We start from the raw sequence: 20444 nt of genomic DNA, 5'->3' as shown, positions 1-20444 counted from the left end.
AAAGTATAACTAAACTTTACAATGCTTCCCAACATGAGACATCTGAGACCAGGAACGCTGCATTGGATAGATAAAATGCTCTATGGGAACACCCACTAACACTGGCTGACTGGGAATCCTGCTGTGTCTTGATGAATAAACTTATATCGATTTGTAATTTGAGGATTATTAACTTTAAATATTTACAACAGATGTATTACTCTCCCTCTCAGTTTAAATAAATATGGGTTGCGAACAGATGCGAGCTGCCCCAGCTGCCATGACCATGTGTCAGACTTTCTATACTTGGCCTGGACTTACTGGCCCATTCACCACTAGTGGGTACAGGTAACTCAGGCCCTGTCTGACATGGTGATGGAGCGGGTGGATTGTAACCCCCAGATGTGCCTTCTGGGCCTTGTTAGGTCTCTCCAGCCAGCCAATCGTAGGTTCGTGGCAGTGGCTTTATGAATTCAGCCATCAGATGTACATGCTTCCCTTCCCCTACACCCATCTTACATAGCCCGCCCTCTGGTCACAACACAGAACAAGTTTTTTGGACACTGGGAAAATGTTTGCAATACCGATGCTCTAGTAGGAAGCCACTGAGTGGATGTCTGCCTCGAAAATAGGGAAGGTTTGTTACTCCTGCTATTTCCGAAGAAGGGTGGAGGCCTTCATCCTGTTTTAGATCCATCCCCTCTGAATGACTACCTGCAGAAGAACAAATTCAAAATGCTCACACTGGCCCAAGTTCTGACTGCCCTGAATCCCGGCGAGTAGATGGTAGTCTTGGACCTGCATGATGCATACTTTTATGTGCCGTCCTGCAGTCCCACAGACATTAACTGCGATTGCAGTGGGATCTGAGGTTTCGGAGGAGACTTCACAAGAGCTCAACTGCAACTTGACTAGCCATAGACCCCTCTCCATTCCACACCCAGAGGTGACAGATATGTCACTGCTGGATTTTAGAGGACAGCGGGACGAGAAAGATGAGAGCTTCCCCTGAGGTGGTGCAGTAATTATCTGAAAGTTGGGGAAACCTGCCCAGCTCTTTTCACCACCATCGAGTATGCGCAGTGTCAAAACTATTACACCTTAGAGTGCACAAGAACCCTCTCTCTAGGAGACACATTACGTCTAAAGTAGAGCCAGGGACTCCTGTGTGCCTTTCCACTCTTCCTCTCCACCTTTTCCTCTCCTGCACTGGGTTCTAAAGATGATCAGGAACAAACAGTCCCAAGTCATCCTAGCTGCTCCAGATTGGGCCAGGATAATGTGATACGCAGAACTTCTGGGCTTGAGCATCTGTTCTCCAATCAGGCTACCACTTCAGGAGGATCTTCTATCACAGAAGCAGGACGAGGATCTGTACATAAACTCGAGCAATTTATACCTTCATGCGTGGAGTTTGTGCGACAGCAACTGACTACATTCGATCTACCACCTGAGGTTATGGATGTCATTGCTACCAGGCGTCAGTCTACGAAGTCCATTCACGATTCTGTAGTACACACCCTTGAAAGCCAAACTGTATGGTGTTTTATCTATCATTTTGTCTTTAGCTTAGCAAGGTCAGACAGTGAGCACCAATAAAGGTTATTTGTCGCTGCTTCGAGTTTTTTGAGGTTGCGATGTAGTTTATTAAAGGTTTGACACACATCTTTCCTCCCAAACCATTGCTGATGTCACAGTGCGATCTATATATAGTCTTGATGTTCCTCATGTGCAACCCCTTAGTGCCAATGCACAGCTGCTCTTTGCATTTTCTGACTCTCTAAATGGTATTCCTTAGTGCGATCACTTCAGCTTGTCACGTGAGAAAGCTCCAGGCTCTATTGGTGCAGCCGTTCTACACCAGCTTTTTCCTGGATAAACTAGCGCTTAGGACCACAGTGCCGCTTTTCAAAAAGTCCGGACTCCTTTTCATGTTGGGCTGTCCATCATCCTTCCCATGTTCTTTGCACCGTCTCACCCTCAAAAAAGGTAGAGTGATTGTCAACTGGATCCCAAAAAGGCATTAATGCTTTTGTATCGATCACACCAAAGACCATTAGGAGGACAATCAGCTTTTTATGGAGTTCTCGGGAGCAAAAAAAGATAAGGCGGTGGAGAAATTGACTTTAGGGTGGACAGCCCTCTGCACTGAGATCGGCTACGCACCGGCCAAGAAGCAGACTCCAAAAAGACTGAGGGCTCATTCCACGAAGGCCAAGGCTGATTCCACTGCACTGACATGCGGAGTTCCTGTCCTTCACATCCAGACCTGTTGGACCTGCCATGATAGCCAGGTCAACGAAATGGGCATGTTGATTTTTGGTCCTACAGGAACTTCTGTGTCCTAAATTAGAGATCTGCACACTGGTATTGACCACTGTTTTGTGCTCCATGTCTGAAGGCGGGAAAAGAGTAAAGCAGATAACAGATGTCAGTGTGCAGGGGTAGTTCTCATATGCAGCTCTGTCACTTTGATGGCAAAAGGAAGTCTACGCAGAGCCACACAGTGTCATATGGCAGTGCACAAACGCACTGCTAAGAAAATGTCTGGCTCCAATCTGCCACCTCAGTGATATGTTAGAGAGGAATCTGCGGGTAGAGTATGCACCAGAAGAAGTGTCACAGACGGTAAGTAACTAGTTCATTTTGTCTAGAATCACTTATTCCAATTTTTAGTTTTTGGTCATGCAGACAAAGCCTGAAAGGTTCTACATTTTGTGTTTCTGAAAGTAGTTTCAGTTTAGAGATGACCCTCTAGAACACAAAGTATGGTATGTTTTTTCTGTGAGCCCCCCCCGCCCCCCCCGCAAACGTTTTCTGTTGTCTGTATATAACGCCCTATGGGCACTGAAAGGTACTTCTGTTTTGCCAAGCATAGCCCCATCTTTCCAATGACTCTGAAACACAAGTGTTGAAAATTAAGTTTCTCTGTATCAAATGCCTTTCTACAAGTCATGTGGACATAAGAGACCTGCTTTGGGTTATGTTATATGTTATAGGGGGTATTTGTAAAGCGCACGGCTACACTTGCGAGTGCCCCGGTTACAAGATGAAATGGAAAGTTTGCACAATTTGTTGAGCCTGTATTTGTTATGTTATGTTATGTTATGTTATTTATACACTTCTATAGCGCACGGCCACTCCACTGGAGTATCCCGGCGCTTTGACGAAGACTCCCAACCGAAGATGGGGAGAAAAACATAACACCAAAAGGGCATACAGACATAAAAACAGCCTCAAAGATTACGGGAAGAGCCAAGTCTTAAGGGCCTTACGGAAAGACAGAAGACTGGAAGTCTGTCTTAAAGAGATTGGAAGATCATTCCATGCATGAGGGGCTAAGTGCCGAAAAGACCGTCCTCCTACTCTTGCCCGTTTGATAGTGGGAACACTCATTTTTGATAAGGACGAGGATCTGAGAGATCTGAGAGGTGTATACCAAGACAGTCGTTTGGAGATATATTTGGGGCCTATGCCATGCAAGGCCTTGAAAGTCGTGGTCAGTGTTTTAAATAAAATCCTTTTTGCAACTGGAAGCCAATGCAATGTGGCGAGAAGATCCGTGGCTCTGGCTTTCCTTGGAAGGCCAAAAATGGCTCGGGCTGCAGAATTCTGGGCGATTTGCAAACGCCTGACCAGATATTTGGGAAGTCCCAAAAACAGAATGTTTGCATAATCCAGCCTGGAGCAGATCAGTGCCTGGACAATAATTTTTCTGTGCTGGATAGAGACTAGGGGGAGAAATTTGCGAAGCATCCGCAGGATGCCGAAACATTTCCCAGTGAGAGATGAAATATGTGGTCCGAAAGATAGCTTGTTGTCAATAACCACTCCCAGATTTTTGGCTTTCGCAGACGAGCTAGTGGGAGGAGACATATCTTTCGGCCACCAGGTTTTCCAATCGGGTTCAGATGTACAGCCAAAGAAGAGCAGCTCCGACTTGTCGGCGTTGCACTTCAGCCCATGGCATCCAAACCACTCAAAAATAGCACTCAAACATCCGTTGACCTGGACACCATCAAACTGACCATCCCCATTACTTACAAAGAGGAGCTGGGTGTCATCAGCATAGCTGACAATCCGGGCGCCAAAAGACTCCGCCGTCACCGCCAGGGGGGCCATAAAGATGTTAAACAGAAGGGGGCTTAAGATGGAACCTTGCGGGACCCCCACTTCAAGCGGTGACATTTCAGCAGAGAAAGGTGGCGCCCAGATTGTCTGCCGGCGGTCGGCTAGAAAGGACTTGAGCCAGTTCCACACCGTTCCCCGCAGACCGAAGTCCCAGAGTCTGGAAAGAAGAAGTGCGTGGGGAACGGTGTCGAAAGCCGCCGACAGATCCAGCATAATCAGTACCACTTTTTTACCAGCATCCAACTCCTCCCTGATGGCATCTGTGACTTCAAGGAGCGCGGTCTCCGTGCTGAAGTTTGCACGGAAGCCGGATTGAGTACCATGCAACAGACCCCTTTCTTCGATAAAATTGGAAATAGATCTGTGAGCATTTTACACTGTGATGTTTTTTTCTCATTTGTTCAACATCCCCTTTCAGTGTCTAATTCTCCTACCTCAGTCCACCTCTAGTTCACGCAACACCTTAATATCCTAGATTTGGGCAGACTCACCAACCCAACACTGCCAAGATCCAACAGACTGAAGGGCTTTGCCACAACTGCCTCGGTCTGGATGAAGTTCTTGAGGATGTCCGTTGATGTGGTTTGGATGTACCCAAAGTCCTAAGTGGAAGAGAAGTTAATGAGTAGGCATGATTTATAACAGGAAACTATTTAAATCTATGGCGACATTCTTGTATTTTGCCGACAAGAGCGGTCTGGAGTTTAAATGGTATACTCTCACTTGCTAAAGCGCAGAAACAGCTCTTGATGGTAATAATGTTACATTAAAAGAAATCATGAAATATGCAATTTATGGACCCAGTTCAATTCTTTTTTCCTATGCATTTTCCTGCCCCTGTATAGTGGAGTATCTCTACTGCATCCCATCGCCATTTACACATCCAACATAAGTTGCATTATTTCACTCAATGACTAAAGTTTTAGGCTGATGGATCTTTGCTTTCTGTAGCACTGCAGGAGCCAAGTTATCCTCATCTGCAGATGTGCTTTGATGTAAGTTCGGCCTTTCCCTCTTAGTGCAGTCTCAGGGCAAGAGAGTACTTTAGCGCTTTTATTGCAAGTGGTTCTTTGCCTTTGTTTGGCCCATATAAGCTCCGAAAAAGATATTAGATGTAGTTTATCGCACCTGATAAATAATGATACCATGGGATACGTTATTTATTGCGTGCAATAAATAACACCAATTGCAAGTTGGTGGGGAATAACATGCAGATGTTGCTGCTTAACACACCAAAGCCTGCATGATATGGTAAATGCTGTTTGCTTTTCCCCCCGTCACATTTAGTCATGTTTGACCTGTTGAAATTTAACAATGGTTGAGGTATTAATGCTAATTATTGGATGCGTTAAATACATACCAACTCGTAATGATATGTTACTTGCCATTTATAGATCGCAACAACCGACCCCAAAGGGGAATCTCGGTGCTGAGTCCACAAATTTCAAATACCAAAAATCAGCCCCTAAAAGAAAAAATTATGCCTGGGAAAAAGTAATGTCTTGAAAAGCTTTCGAACAGAGAAAAAGCTGATTCCAAGCCTTTGCTCTGAGCACAGAGAAAGAGCTTCCTCCTGTAGTCTTCAATCTGCATCTATAGGACTGACTAAAAACATGGCATTAGCTGATCTTAGAGTTCTAGGGGAACCATAAAATGTAAATCGCTCAGAAAAAATGTTGGTTCGGATGGATGGAGAGCTCTAAAAATGACTGCCGGTGATTTAAACATGATCTTCTTTCACTGGAAGCAAGTGAAATTCCCTTCGCCATTTTGTAATCGAAATCTTGCAAGGGAGTTTAATTACCTGTCCCACTGCAGCGTTTTGAACAACCTCTTAATTCTAACCCATACGTAAACAGCGATTTACGGACAGGTTGGAAAACGCCAACAATTTTGTTATCTGGCCCATAGAGTTTCTTTTTTTTTACCGCTTTTTATTGATGATTTTACAAAATACATACATATCTTTGCGAAGCAACTGCAATACAATATCAGTGTGCGAAAAATAACATAACGAAAAAACAGCGCGTGGCATTGTTGTACATTTACGATTACAATCTCAACTGGCATGGATGTTACTTGCAGGACATGTTCCTATGCAAGGCATTTTTTGTGTTTCTATCTGCTGTGTCAGAGCCGGGAATCTCATTTTGCTTTTTCTTGCGTAAATATTATAACAGGGGTTCCCAGATAGACCATGTCTTTCAGCCATAGCTCAGATGACAGACTATCCCTACTGTCCCATACCATTGCCACTCTCCTTTTGGCAAGTAGCAGCGCTATTTTTATTATTCTGCCAATAGCGTCCTTCACAAATGGCACTACCTGTAACAAACATACATGGGGAGCACATTGGAATGTCAGTGTAGTCATTTCCTGCAGAATAGTGATGACCTCTTTCCAGTGTGCCCTCACCTTTCCACACTCCCTCGCCAGATGCCAGAAGCCTGCACCTGCGCTCCCACATCGTTTGCAGTTGTCACTATCTCGCAATCCGTACTTGCATAATCTGTATGGTGTGTGATACATACTTTAAATGAATAATGCCTAGATTTCCGTTGGGTGTTAGTGCGCTTGTTATTTGACAGCAGAATTCCCAGTCTTGTTGGGTTAGTTGTGGGTCTAATTTCTTGTTCCACTGTTCCATGGCTTTATTATGTGGTAACCATGGTTCTGCTCTTGCAGCTCTGTATAGTTTGGTTATCATCTTATGTCTAATAGGACTAATGAATCAGGCCCATAGAGTTGTTTCCTCACCAAGCCATGTTAGGTAGATCTTACCCATCTAAAGTGAAAGGCCATCACTGAGGACCCCGGGTCAGTATAATTTTCTAGGATCACCAGCTAACAATCTTCTGCATGTATCAGCCAACCTACCAGCATCTCGTCCAGAAGCTCATAGATGAGGGCAAAGTTCATTCGGATCGTCTTTTCACTCAGACTGCCACAGTAATCTTTGATGAGACCTACAAACCTGGAGGCAATGAAAGCGAGAGCCAACGCCAAAACATACCAAGTGGGAGATAGAATAAAAGAGTGTCAGATTGCTTACAGCCAACAAATCCCACTTACAAGGCTTAATTTATCTTATTATAAACATATCCATTAAGGTCAAATATATGTATGTAAACTTCTATCATATTGAAGGGGAAAGTTATTTTAAACATTATGGTATGTTATCGAGAATGTATAGAGTGCGCTTTCACCATAAGGTCTCTTGGTGCTAAATTACACCCTTTACATTACAACAGTTCACTTTAAATGGCCTCTAAAGATGAAGCTCCTATTGTGCAGTGTGACTAATGGAAACATGTGTTGTACTGGGGACTTTTATGCAGATATTTTGTAGGAGTATCACCGGGTATCAGTTTCATTCAGGAAAGATTTAACCAATATGGGGCAGTGCTGTAGCACCAGACACAGATCTAACTGGTCAATCAGTACAAGAAGAGATGGAACAGTCCCATAAAAGCAATGGCCACACCAGTCACATAGGTTCAATTGTTCTGAGCGTCACAATACGCCCGAGTCCAGGGCTCGTCAAACTGTTTTCTTGTATTTTCTCAGTCAATTACTTGTTTTGGAGTTTTCATTAATTGAATAATTTTAATTGTCAAATATTACTGAAATGGTCAGTCCCTGACCCATATGCCTGTGGGGTTTGAGCCATGATTATGATGAAGGGTTTTGTGTTCTTTATGCTCAATACATCCAAAGGACTTCAGGGAGCAGGAGACGGCATCTGTCATGGCCTTTCCCAAGTAGGACGAGGGGTAACAATACCAGCCCTCGCCTGGAAACTGATTGCGCAGTCACAAAATCACACCCTGATCCAATTGTATGCATTCCATGAAGGATTTGCAGGCATGAGCAATATTGGTCCTCCTAGTTTTATCACAGAGTACTGAGCCCCAAGTGGCAATGCAAACTTGAGAGAAAGAGCTTAAACAGGGTCTTAAAAACCTTCAGCTGGAGCAGACATTTTTTCCTAAAACGACTCTGCTGCTGATGGGAGAGAGGCCTGCAAGAGGCTAGGCTAAAGCTGAATTATTGTACGGTGGGGCCTTTCGATGCTGATGGGCGTCACTACTGTGCTTCTTGCACTACATTCAATGCTGTCTTGCTCTTTAATTGCACTAGTGATTTCAGCCAACTTGTTCCGCCTGTGGTTTCAATAAGACCCCAGACGTGGCCTCGTCCCACAATGTAATGCACACTCCCACGAATGATCAAGTGCTTAGAAGGACAAGTAAATGGGTTGCTGCAGTTTTCTTCAGTTAAGAGTCATCTGCATAGAAGCTTTCCAGGAAGAAAAGTTTCACACGTTTGGCAAAACCCTTCCAGACATGCAGATGGATCTCCTTTTCAATGGCTTGAAAAACAAATCCCAGTCATGGCATCTATGATAAAGATAAACATGGAGTCGTTCTGCAGAATCCTGTCAGCACATTTTTGGGGCAATGTATCTATATATATATATACACACACACACACACACAAACACACACACACACACACATACATATATACATACATACACACATACACACACACACACTTATACAGGCAACTTTTCTTTCGAAGCAAAACTGAAAGAAAAACGAATTGCCCCTTTAGATAGGCCATAGATGATCTCTGCTACCCCCAGAATGCAGTGCAGGAATTATTATTATGTTTTGTTGCTCTGTGGAAGCAGAACCCTTGCGCATTGGGCAGTGTCCAAGCAGTGTATTGAGTCTTAAAATCAATAAAGCATAGGAATAACATACATAATCAAGAAGTGTTGAGCTTACAGCAGTGATATTAAATATAATTAAAAAATATATAAAGTGTGAGGGCACTCACATTCACAAACTATGTTTGGGGTGGAGCTCCTCCTTGGATTGCTCAAAAGGGACACTGCAGTTTTGTTCCTCCCAATGGCACTTTATTGAAGGCCAGGCCTGTTTATCAATCACTTTAAATTCATTGAATGGAATTGAAGTCATGGTTTAATTTTGAACATAATTAGATCTTGCTGCCTACTTATTGAGTTATCAAGTCATATTCATTTAACCCTCGAAAAGGTGGTTTAGATAGGCATTGTGTTCAAACAAATACATTTTAAAATGTTTGGTCTTTCTTATAAAAGTGTTCTGTAATCTATAACATTCTGTTGTGATGAATTTAAATATTGATTGGTAGAGTAGGCACTGCCAGACAACTAATTAAAATACACAAACTTTAATTCCCACAGATGATATGTGCAACAAGCCTTGCCAGACTCAACACCCGCAACAGGCCCAGAAAACTTTAAAAAGTCTGTGTGCTGGTGCACAAGTATGACATTGTTCTGCATTTTGTCCATCAACTGTTGTTTTTGCATTGGTGCACTAGTAATGGCAAACAATAACCAAGGTCATCTTCAGCACCTCCAACAAGTGGATTCATGTCAAAGGTACCCATTACCCATGGAGAAATGGGTAATGGGTTTCCCTTCGTGATGGAGGGAGATAACTTCAGCTCAGGACAATCTCTAACATTCCCCCAGGCCGCCTTATGCTTCCTCTTACAATCACTGCCCACATACAGACAATTTGATGAATAATCTTACTTTTACTGAAGACTCTGGCCACAGAGACATATCAGGTGAAAAGAATGCTCCTCTGCATTTCCTGATTCCAATTTTCGAAATCTGTTATTTCTAACAATATTTCTCAGGCAAGTTAAAAATGTTAATGAGGGAATGATCAATAAAGATGCCTTTAAATCTTGTTTTTTATCTTGTCACAATTGCTCTAGGTTGAGGACAAAGGCTAAATGTCAGCTTATGTCTTACAATTTGCAGTCAGATAAAGAAAACTAAACACAACCTCCTGGATACAAAAAAGCTTACTATCTGACAAAGAGTCTGAAATGAAAGGCTGTAGGATGCCAGTTTTTTTTTTAAACCAACATTTAAATAGCTTGTAAATGAATTGTACAAACACATCCAAATATATTTTAGTAGTTAGGAAAGCACTTTTTTGTAATTCTGTGTGGTGAAAAAAAGATTTTAATAGGATGAAAACAAATCAGAACACTTTACTTGGTGAAGTGCAAATGATAAACATTTTTGCTGAAACCCAATTTCCACTTCCACAGATTGTTTATACGCTATATAGTTTTATCAGTAAAACTGCATGTTCGTGGGAAAGTTTGTGGCTGTTTCACTTGAAAATATGCTATTTGTAAACGACCATCGGCTATCAAATCATGCTTCAGTAATACATTTATTAAAAGTGAGTTTTTTTTTAGCATGAACTGAGAAATACTGTTACCTGCGCCCTGAAGACAATGCTATTAGGGAACTAAGAGGCAGGCCAGGGGTTATGAGTACCCTATTAGTGGGCTATATTCTTATTATACATGGAGCAAGAGTTTAGTCTATTAAATCAAACAAAATTGGTTTTTGTACAGCAGAAATGCCGAGCTTGCATATTTGAAGGTGCTCTCATGATGATGAACCAAAAGGCGGCTCTGTTAAATAAAATATTTACTAGAATCACAGAATTTGAGACCAGATTATGGGTCAAGTACATTACAGTTAGATCGAATAGATTATTCAAGTTACTAGAGCTGCAGGTCTAGTAAAAAAAGTTATGATTTTTCGAGGCCTGATAGTGAGTAGGATAGAGAGAACTCCCCTGCAGAGAGCTTCGATGCAGGGCGAGAGTAAGACATCATCTTCATAGGAAGTGTGCATTTATGATTCCAAAAATGTGGAATATACTCTAGCTGGTTTCAGGACGGGACTGTGTTGAATGCTGGGCATCTGAGCTGCGGAGCACACTAATATTTGCTTTCACAATGAACACAGTTAAATGAGAGACTCACCTCTCAACAACAGTAACTCAGACAGTTACTAGTGTTCCTTCGCACATCAGGGTTAACGGATGAGCTCCAAAGACACTCAAGAGGACAGGAAGTCTGTCACAGTGGGCATTCTGGAGCTACTTATCAAAAAGGTTGTGTGCAGAGGAACTCACCTGTTGAGAAACTCAATGAACGTGAAGGGTGCGCTGTCTGATGGAGTGGTAGCCACAAAATAGTGACCGCTGTTCCGCACTTGGATAAAGTGTAAGCCCTCATGCATCTAGAGAGGAGATTGTGGTTAGAGGACTCCAGTAGTGAACCAGCATTGTAAACAGGAAATATGTTTGTTCATATGTGCCTTAGCATGTAATTCACAATATTTAATTACCACTAAATACATGGACACATGATTGTATGCAACACAAACCTCCACACAAATGCACTTCAAATTAGTTACAATCATTAATTTTACCCCTTCGCCCATGATATGCATCATTATTCCAAAAGGTTTCTGTTAAAAATGCTTTTAATATTGTATAGCTGGCAGGCTTGAGGTCAAAGCAAGGCTGGCATGATAGAGAAGAGGGGACTATTGGTCTCACATCTGCAGTACAACTTGCTAACCTGATCCAGAAGCCATACAAAGGCTCATTTCATGAAACTCAAAGAGAGCATGGTATGCCTGCTTCAACAATGGTAAAGCACTGAAACTGATCCATAATGTATGTTTATTTTAAGAATTCGTTTCAACACGACAGACGATCTGGAGCAGAGACTGTAAAAAGTGCCAAATGATTTGAAACCAATGTGTGAATGGAAGGGACTGGTAGGGATTTGCAGGGTCTCTTAAATATGGTGCAGAAATGAAACAGACAATGACTAGAAGTTCCCACTAGGGCTCCAAGCTTTTTATCACTGGGTAGGAAAATAGGATTTTTGATGAATCACTTTATATTTCTCGCCCTTTACGACAATGCATTGTTCCTGAAGGAGTATCCAGTACTTACCATCACAACAGGAGCCTGATCTTTTGGAAGAGCACTGACCTTCCTGTAAAAGGTATCTACCTGCTCACTGCTTGCATCTCCTCGAACTTCAGGAATGTAAGTAAAGGACAATAAAGATGGAGACTTAACACTGAGTTACCACGGCTCCCAACAGCTCCTCAGAAACACACTGATACCCGCACACGTACTTTCATTCTGCACCCACACTAGGAAGGATACAGTCCTTGTAGATGAGCCGATCGCCTTTGGCAGACAAGATGAAGATCTGGGAGATCATTGTGTCCTACAAAAGATGGAAACACCATGAGCTAATACATGGATCAAAGACAAATCAGAAATCATATAAAAAGGAAACATTATACAATCCTAAGAAATCAAATACAGAAGGTAACTGAATAAGTGTTTTTGGACTCTGTTCACAATTAATTATCCAGTTGTGTGCTTGGTGTCTTCTTCTCTCTTCAAAGCATTGCATATCAATGTGTGTAATCATTGAGTTTATGAAATAAACGCTCTTCATGTGTTGTTCCCCTAATGCTGTGCATCAATGCAGATTGTTTATTTTAAGTCTTTTATTTTACTCTTTTGTATTTCTCCAGTTTGAGGTCTACGCAAATTCACAAAAATTGTATAATACCTTCCACTATTAAGGGAATTCCAGAATGACCCATACCTGCAGATATCATAATCATCATAAAAACGTTATTTTGGCCTTTATGGCCATAAAAGCACAGATAAAAATACAGTACATTACATGCAGCTCATAAAAAATAACCATTGCTCTGCGTGAGGCTCCAAGTAGCACATTGTTGATATAGACTTACAATCATGTTACATAGCGTTCTCGTCTCTCCCACTCGCCAGCCTAAACATACCAGAAACTAACCCATAGGTATGAGAGCATAAAATGCACGTACAATATATGGGCAGCATGATGGCCTTTGCATTGGTCAGACGGTTCGATTCAATAAACTGCATATGCATGACCAGTAAGATGGCCATTACAGAGAGCCAGCATCACTCAACTCTAAATATAAATTCAATAAAGTGCTTGTGAAGTACTTGGGAAATGTAATGGCATTTACATTGTTTGAAAAATCAGAGTCAGTTAAATGCATATGCAATGCCTAAACAAAAAGAAGACCATTACAATAAACCTGTATTATTCATTTCATTTCATAAGGCTTTATTCGGAACAAAGAAGCAATGTCCATAAAAGCACATACAATTTCATAACAGTATTACATTAACCAATAAAAATCATGGTAGAGATTTACAAGAACAGAATAAATAATTAAAAAACCATACTTTTCCTTGCCTTGATTGCTTTAAGAAGGAATGTGGCAGTAAAAAAACAGACATCGGGGTGGTACATGTTAAAAAGCAGCTTCATAGAATCATATACAGTACTAACACCAAACTTGAGAAATAGGGGTTTTAAATAAGCTATGCGAAAATTTCCATAAAGTTTACATAGCAGTAAAAAGTGCAGAGTGCTTTGTGTAGTAATGTTGTCGCAAGGACACGGGCCAGCAGGATGCTTATTATTTAGAGGAAAAGCCACCAAGTGGTGCACAATCCCAAACCTCAGCCGGGTTAAAACAAACCGATGAGACGCTCTGGTTACTTCACTTAAAAATATTTGGTATCCCACACTCTCATTAAATCTAGCATGAAACACACAGGTGGAAAGATTAACACTATTACTTAGCCGCCTCTCTGACTTGTAAGTCAGGAAGACATTCTTCATTACAGTTTTAGGCAAACCGGAGGCAGCTAGTCTGTCCACTTTAATGTTAAAGCCATAGATCTCTTGGTAGCTATCAATAATATATTCAATCCAAGGGATCTTTAAGTAGTTGTCAACAGAGAGGCAGTGGCCAATAATGGCTCTGTTTAGAGTTGTCTCTTCTTTCATCCAGATCGCGCGCCATAGCATTGATGGTCTTAGGGCGATCAGATCAGACAGGTGTTGAGTACCGAGCTCTCGGTGAACCAGGTCGTTAGAAGCTGAAGTGGGCAGGCACAAGAGTCTCTTTAAAAAATTATTTTCCTCTACTTGTAAGCTCCCAGCTGTGGCAAATCCCCATGCCCCGGCACCATAGAGGGCAATGGAAAGACATCTCGATTGATAGATTTTTAACATGTCTTTAATCCGTTTGTCCCCTAATTTGGCGGCAAATTTAAACAACCCATGGGCACTTTTCGCCATCTTTGCCCGAACGTTATTAAGCTCACTGGCCCAGCTACAGTTGTTCGAGAAAGTTATACCAAGGTAGCTGAAGTTGTCCACTTGTTGGACCTTATGTCCATCAATAAAATACGAATGGGGTTTCCCACGCCTTGTTCCACATTCCATGGTATAGGTATTTGGCGTCGTCCGCGTAGAGTAATACCGGGACGTCGAGATTATTGGCTTTTGGAGCATCTGCCACTATCGTCTTTAAAACGCTATCAACTTCATTAATGAAAAGAGTGAAAAGCAGTGGGGCGAGGACACACCCTTGCCTTATACCTCGTCCAATCTTGAACTTATTAGTACACTCCCCATTTGGACCATAGCGTACACTACCTGTATTATTCAACTATCCAACAAACCTGGCTCTGAGCGCCATAAGTTAGCCTATGGATATTGGTTTCAATAAAGTGCAAATGCAATACGTCAACAGCATAGTCGTTTTTGCATTGTTCTTGGACCGGGCTCCAAAAAGTGCATGTGCAAAACATAAGCGGCGCAATGGCCATAACAATAATAAAAAACTGTCATTTTTTGTACTGTCATGGTAGCCCTCACCTAGCAGCATTCAACAATAGATAAAAATGGAGGAATGTAAAACCAACAATTTATACAACACATTGTAATTAAAATAGACCGTTAAAAAGACATAGAGTGATAAAAAAAGAGAAGAACAGAGCCCAATTTAAAAGATATATAACAATGGACCCGCCAAGCCGATGGGTTCATCTTTGAGATAGCCCTACGAGTACTCCACATAGAGAATATAAAACGTGAAATAGAGAACATGATGGGTGTGTGGGTATTATATTTCAATAGCCTAAAGACCTCACTATAATGTCTGGACCCCAAGTTTCTGCATAACTGAAGCAGCCTTCGGATCCTCCCCCTCTTGTAACCATTACAAAAAAATATCACATGATATTCTGTCTCCTCCGCGTTCTTACAGGCTGGGCAACCTACATTAGATTAACCCGCCCACTTGTTTGTGAAAGCACGCAACGGGAGCACCCCTTGTCTGAATTGCAGATATAACTTCTTGGCCAGGAGCGGCTGGATGTCGTCCAGAACAGGTTCTAGTCTATATTGATCTTTTACTTCCAGAAACTGTGGGTGGTCCAGGCATTGAAGTAGGAGTTGGATCTGGGGAGGTTGTTATAGAGGTTGGTGCTGTCGGAGCTCTGAGGTTACAGGATTCCTCAGAGACCTGTGGCATAGTGCATGCACACACAGACACAAAACATATAGACAAAGCACATACCAAAAGATATTCAACAACAAGTGCACACAGAGACACCTGTTTGCACCAACAGTAATACATAGCCCTGTTCAGCCTAAGACTCTGGCATGGGACTGTGCACAGTTGGTACAGTGTAGCACTGTAACCCCCTTGGGACTTCAGCAGGTACTTACTTACAAGGAATATGGAACAATATTAAACACATAAGTGGAACTCTTTCATTGCCGCAATATAATCAAGGCAGAATCTGTGCATATAGTTCAGTGGTTAACTCAGACTATTCACAGAAGCAAACTATTGTCAACTACATTTCAGTTCACGTTATCACTTGGAAGATCCTCAAGTAAATCGAAGGACGATAGAGCTCATTTGTTAATAAAGGCATCAAGCTGTCTTGAGTAATTTACTTAAACCCACAGAAAATGATCAGCATTTTAAGTATTAAAGTAAAGGGAGCTAAGTTCTTTGGATATTTTCTTTGTTCATTGTGTTTACTGTCCAAATGAATGTACTGATGGCATACCTGGGAGAAACTGCTTAATGTCTAATTTTGGAGAAAAAGAAAGTCTGTCCCTATATGAAGTACTTTGACACTAAAATGTTATTTTCCTCAGATCACTGAAAACACTGCTGTAGTTTTCTGGAGGACAGGAAAGCAATTATGGTATTTTGCTCTGCACTGATTATTGCCAAGTCAGAGTATGTCACAGATTGTAACCGTGACAGAAGTGGGCTATAATACTATTCAGAGATATACTGCAAATCATAGCCACTGACAACAATGATTATGCAGAATGTGCAACTATGTTTCAAAATAGTTTCTGCCTCTATCTTTAAGATGTAGGAAAAAAAGGTGCATCACCTTACATGGCTCCCAAAGTGGCAGTTTCTTAGTTTACCGGAAAACTATGTGTATAAGATTACAGTAGGAATTAATATGCTGCAGATGTGGTGTGCTTATTTTTTATTTTACAGAGTTTTATATTGCGCGAACTTGACCCGAATCGGTTATCAGAGCGCTTTACATAGCACCAGTTGCATTACACGAGGACACATTCATTTTTTTTGTTTTAGGCCCGGGGAGATTAAGTGATTTGCCCAGAATCTCACGATATTCAGCGTCATTGCCGAGACTCTAACCCAGTTCCCCAGATTCGAGGCCGACCGCCGTAGCCGTTAGGCCAACTCCTCTCCCCAATCTCATTATGAGGGTATTGTAGTGGGAATTGGTGACCTTTATTACTTCACAAGATGGTGCAATTGGTGGCCATGTTTAGTAAAGAGATAAAAGGCATATTTTCCAACAGCAACCGTAAGTGGCCACAGATGTTTGTGCCAGAAAGAACCAGTGAAGAAACCTCTGACGAGTGAGAAGTATTGTTATAAAAGTTGTTTGAAAAAAAAAGGTACTTGTAAATCATTTGATGCATTTGATGCATTAGGCTGGAAAAGAAACTACATCTACCTTGACTAACGTCATTTATATGGATTACTTACTACAATCTACATAGAGAAAACTCATAGGTCTCCTCTAGAAAATAGTTATACTTAGCATTCACTTCCGGTATTATCAAAGTTCATAAGGCAGTTTTGCCACTCTGTTCTTCCAAAGAGTACATTAGTGTAAGTGTTGAATGTTTCTATCAATTTTAGTTCTGCTTTTTTTGGCCAATACTGTCAACTTTGCTGTACTACTGCCAGTGAGAGGATGTTCAAAATGGTCCTAAAAACGTCACTTGTCCTGTCCTTTTTACAGGAATGTTCCAAGAATGCAGCGTTTACTCTTTTGCAGTGAATCATTGAATAATCTTTTTCTATTCATGTGCAGATTTATCTTAGTTTTCCTATGTACAATTAGCATGGACATTGAAGTGCATCTGTACATTACCAGCATTATAACTGGTCATGGTGACAGAAAAGTTATTTTCAAAAGTATTGTGATTTACAAATCATGCAGCAATTCACACCTAAAATGGCTGCCGGTGAAGGCGAACCCCATTCCTCTGAAATTCCATCCACATAAGTGTTGTTTCAGGCCCAGACTAAGATATCCTCAATGATGTGGCCTCTGTTGTTGGCAAACAAAGATTTTGTTTTAGCCGTGTTGCTCTCGGGACGAGGATATCTCCAGCGTGGTAAACTGGCATGTTGTTAGGAAATGAGGAGGGTTTCTTTATTTCCTATCTTGTATTTGCTCTCTGCATGCATGATCAAGATGACTGGCGTGCGTGGCTTTGGCGCTGTTGTATATAATGTGGCCGCCTGCAGGGAGTCATCGCTTGGTTTCGCTTCCGGTCCTGGCCGCCCGTAAGGACTTCGCCGACGGTCTTCTGTTCAGTGAAGTTGTTTTTCTTCTGCTCCTAGCTCATTTAATCTCCCCAAAGACCCCCCCGTGCCTAGATACCCTTAGGGGTTATACGTTTGTGCTTTACAAATGTGGAATTTATTTTGGCGACCTGACCCTCAATCAGGTTCTGCGCCAGCGGCTCTGGCGCCAACCGTTCTCCTGTGCCAGCCCTTTTCACACCCCGGATGACCTGGAGCCAAATCGGCTCTTATTGATGCCGATTCCAGAACTGACTGCACTATTAGGCGCTAGGTCGTTTCTTCAGCCTTCTTTTGAGGGGCTGGGAATGGAGGATGATTAGGAGGGGTCCCTGGACCTGCCGGAGCATGAAATGTACTGGTATAGGGAATTGTGTGAGGCCAGTGGCCTGGATACCTCCCTAGATTCTGGCCTGCTTTCTCCCCCTACCGTGGCTATGGAGTAGGGAGCTTCATTTGCTATGGTGGGGAGAAGGGCAGCTAAGGTCCTGGACCTTCACGTCCCTTTGGTGTCAGTCCAGAAGTACATTGTGTCTCCTCTTTCGACCCTTCCTGCCTTTCAACAAATGTCCTTCTGGGAACCTGGCCCAAGCCCAGTACGCCAGCATCTCTATCCAATGAACACATTATTGCTGCTACCAGCTCAGATAAAGACATGGTCATCCTCAAAGACCTGGAAAGAAAAGTATTCGACCCTTTGCGGATGATGAATTTCAAAAATGTACAGGATGAGTTATCCGTGACCCGAGAGGGGTATCATCTTGAGAGGTTTAAGAGTTGTCATACCCGAGAGCCTGACACAGCAAGTTACTGAGAGCTGAAAGCATGCCACCTTTGTAAATGCATATCCCTAAAGGTGATGCAGCATCCACTGACAATGTATGACCTTCCTGTGCATGCCTGGGCGAGAGTTGCATTTGATTTCTTTGGGCCTCTAGGAAATGGATATCACCTCATGGTAGTCATTGATGAATATTCGCTTTTTCCTATGGTGAAAAACTTATCAACAAACCATGACAAAGTCATTGAGGGGCTTGATTACATCTTTGCAGCTTGAGGCATGCCTGCTATTCTCAAATCTGATAATAGCCCGCCTTTCAATAGCAAAGAATCCAAGGAGTTTCTTGTTCGACTCAATATCAAACATTAAAAGAGTACACTTCTCTGACCCCAGTCCAGTGGTCTTGTGGAAGGATTTATGGGCACCCTCAAGAGGGTAATTCAAGCGAGCATAAATGGAGAGAATCAATCTAAACCAAGCCATGTGCCAAACCCTTCGGGTGTATTGATCAACTCCTCACCACTTCTTATCTGGGAGAGCCATTGGAACCAACGTACCACAATAGACATTGAATAAATTGATGAATGCTGATACGGTTCATGTCACAGACAATTTTCAAAACTGCAAAATGAAAACATATGCTGATCAGCACTGATGTGTCCATGAAACAGTCTTCGACAAAGGGGACAGGGCACTGGTCAAAGAGAAATGGAAGCAGAAAAGGGACACTATTTGCTGTCGACCCTTTGAGGGTTGTAATGTGCAATGGACACTTGGTGACAGCGTATCGTCGAAGAATGTCCATCACACGGTATTCATCACACATCTAACTCTACAGTTGTCAGCTCCCGAGATCACCAGCAAGGCAACACCAGCATGCCTCCCTGATCAAGGTGCATGTTAACTACCTCATGCCACCCGATCTGACAGACCATTGAGGAAATACAGGGGTGGGTGATTCCTATTGCCCGACACATTTTGGGCTCTCTGGGGGGCTAGAAGATGCAATTCCTATTTTGCCCAAAGGACAAATAGGCAATAAATTGAATAAACTGTATTTTAAAATATCTTATGGTCTTAAGGCAATCGCTGCAGAGAGCTTTGTGTGCCCAGTACATCTTAGGGAATAATAATAATGCGAAGATAACTCTAGTGGGCAATGCACTTGCTGCAGAAATTCTCTTTTGTCTAGTCATGCTTTTGACACAAAGAAGTCTGCTGGGAGTTGTTAAGGTGCGGTTGTGCGGCAATGAGAACAGTGTGTGGTCGCATTTGCATGCTCCAGGGCGAAGGAAAAAGTAATGGCATAGGGTAAGCCTATAGCCAAGAGACGCTTGTAGATCTGCCCATTACATTTAACATGGTGTAAAATAGAGCAACTATTACAGAAAGAAGATAAAACAAGTCACACATGCATACCTTCACCATGGGACTGTTAAAAAAAAAAGCAAAAGAAAACGTGAAAACTCTGCAGATTTGTCTACTCACCAGCACCCTCCTGTGCACGTAGGTGTTCGGGTGCCAGTGTACAGTGACAGCTAAACCAAGGCAGTCACAAACTGAACAACAAGCATCTCTGGACTTATCATAGGCTCATATTCCATCAACAACCAAAGCCGGGGCTTGCAGCTTCTATACACAGTACAGGGCATGTGTGGTTCTGAGAGCCAATGAACAACTGGGAAATTATTTCTAATCCAATCCCTAAACACGATACTGTTTCCACTACTCAAAAGCGAATCCACAAGTGACAGGAAATCAACCCGCCAATCAAATCACAAACGTTACTCAAACCAATCCAATGTCCCCAAACTTTCCCACCACTAAACGCAAGGTTTCCAACTAACTGATTGGTTGTGCTTATCTGATACTGAAAAAGACCTTGCTATGTTGTTGACCCTATGCACAACA

The 20444-nt window shown here is 42.2% G+C and overlaps 1 protein-coding gene across 2 annotated transcripts in view; it reads right to left on the bottom strand.

Annotated features, from left to right (window-relative positions):
• AP4M1 (adaptor related protein complex 4 subunit mu 1) overlaps positions 1-20325 on the bottom strand; it is a 154259-nt gene extending 133934 nt beyond the window's left edge. For both annotated transcript variants that reach the window (XM_078669440.1, XM_078669441.1), the window contains exons 1-6: positions 20022-20325; positions 12171-12234; positions 11952-12037; positions 11118-11224; positions 6988-7084; positions 4602-4712 (exon numbers count right to left, since the gene is read on the bottom strand). In XM_078669440.1, coding sequence (XP_078525566.1) covers positions 4602-4712; positions 6988-7084; positions 11118-11224; positions 11952-12037; positions 12171-12228 — 459 coding nt within the window. In that variant the 5' untranslated portion in view covers positions 12229-12234; positions 20022-20325. The remainder of the gene's footprint in view (positions 1-4601; positions 4713-6987; positions 7085-11117; positions 11225-11951; positions 12038-12170; positions 12235-20021) is intronic.
• Between the last annotated feature and the right edge of the window lie 119 nt (positions 20326-20444).

This window comes from Lissotriton helveticus, chromosome 12, assembly GCF_964261635.1.
Source record: "Lissotriton helveticus chromosome 12, aLisHel1.1, whole genome shotgun sequence".
In the NCBI taxonomy this organism is placed as follows: Eukaryota; Metazoa; Chordata; class Amphibia; order Caudata; family Salamandridae; genus Lissotriton; species Lissotriton helveticus.
Note: the sequence above shows the minus strand (reverse complement) of the source record. Positions and strands in the feature narration are given on the sequence as shown.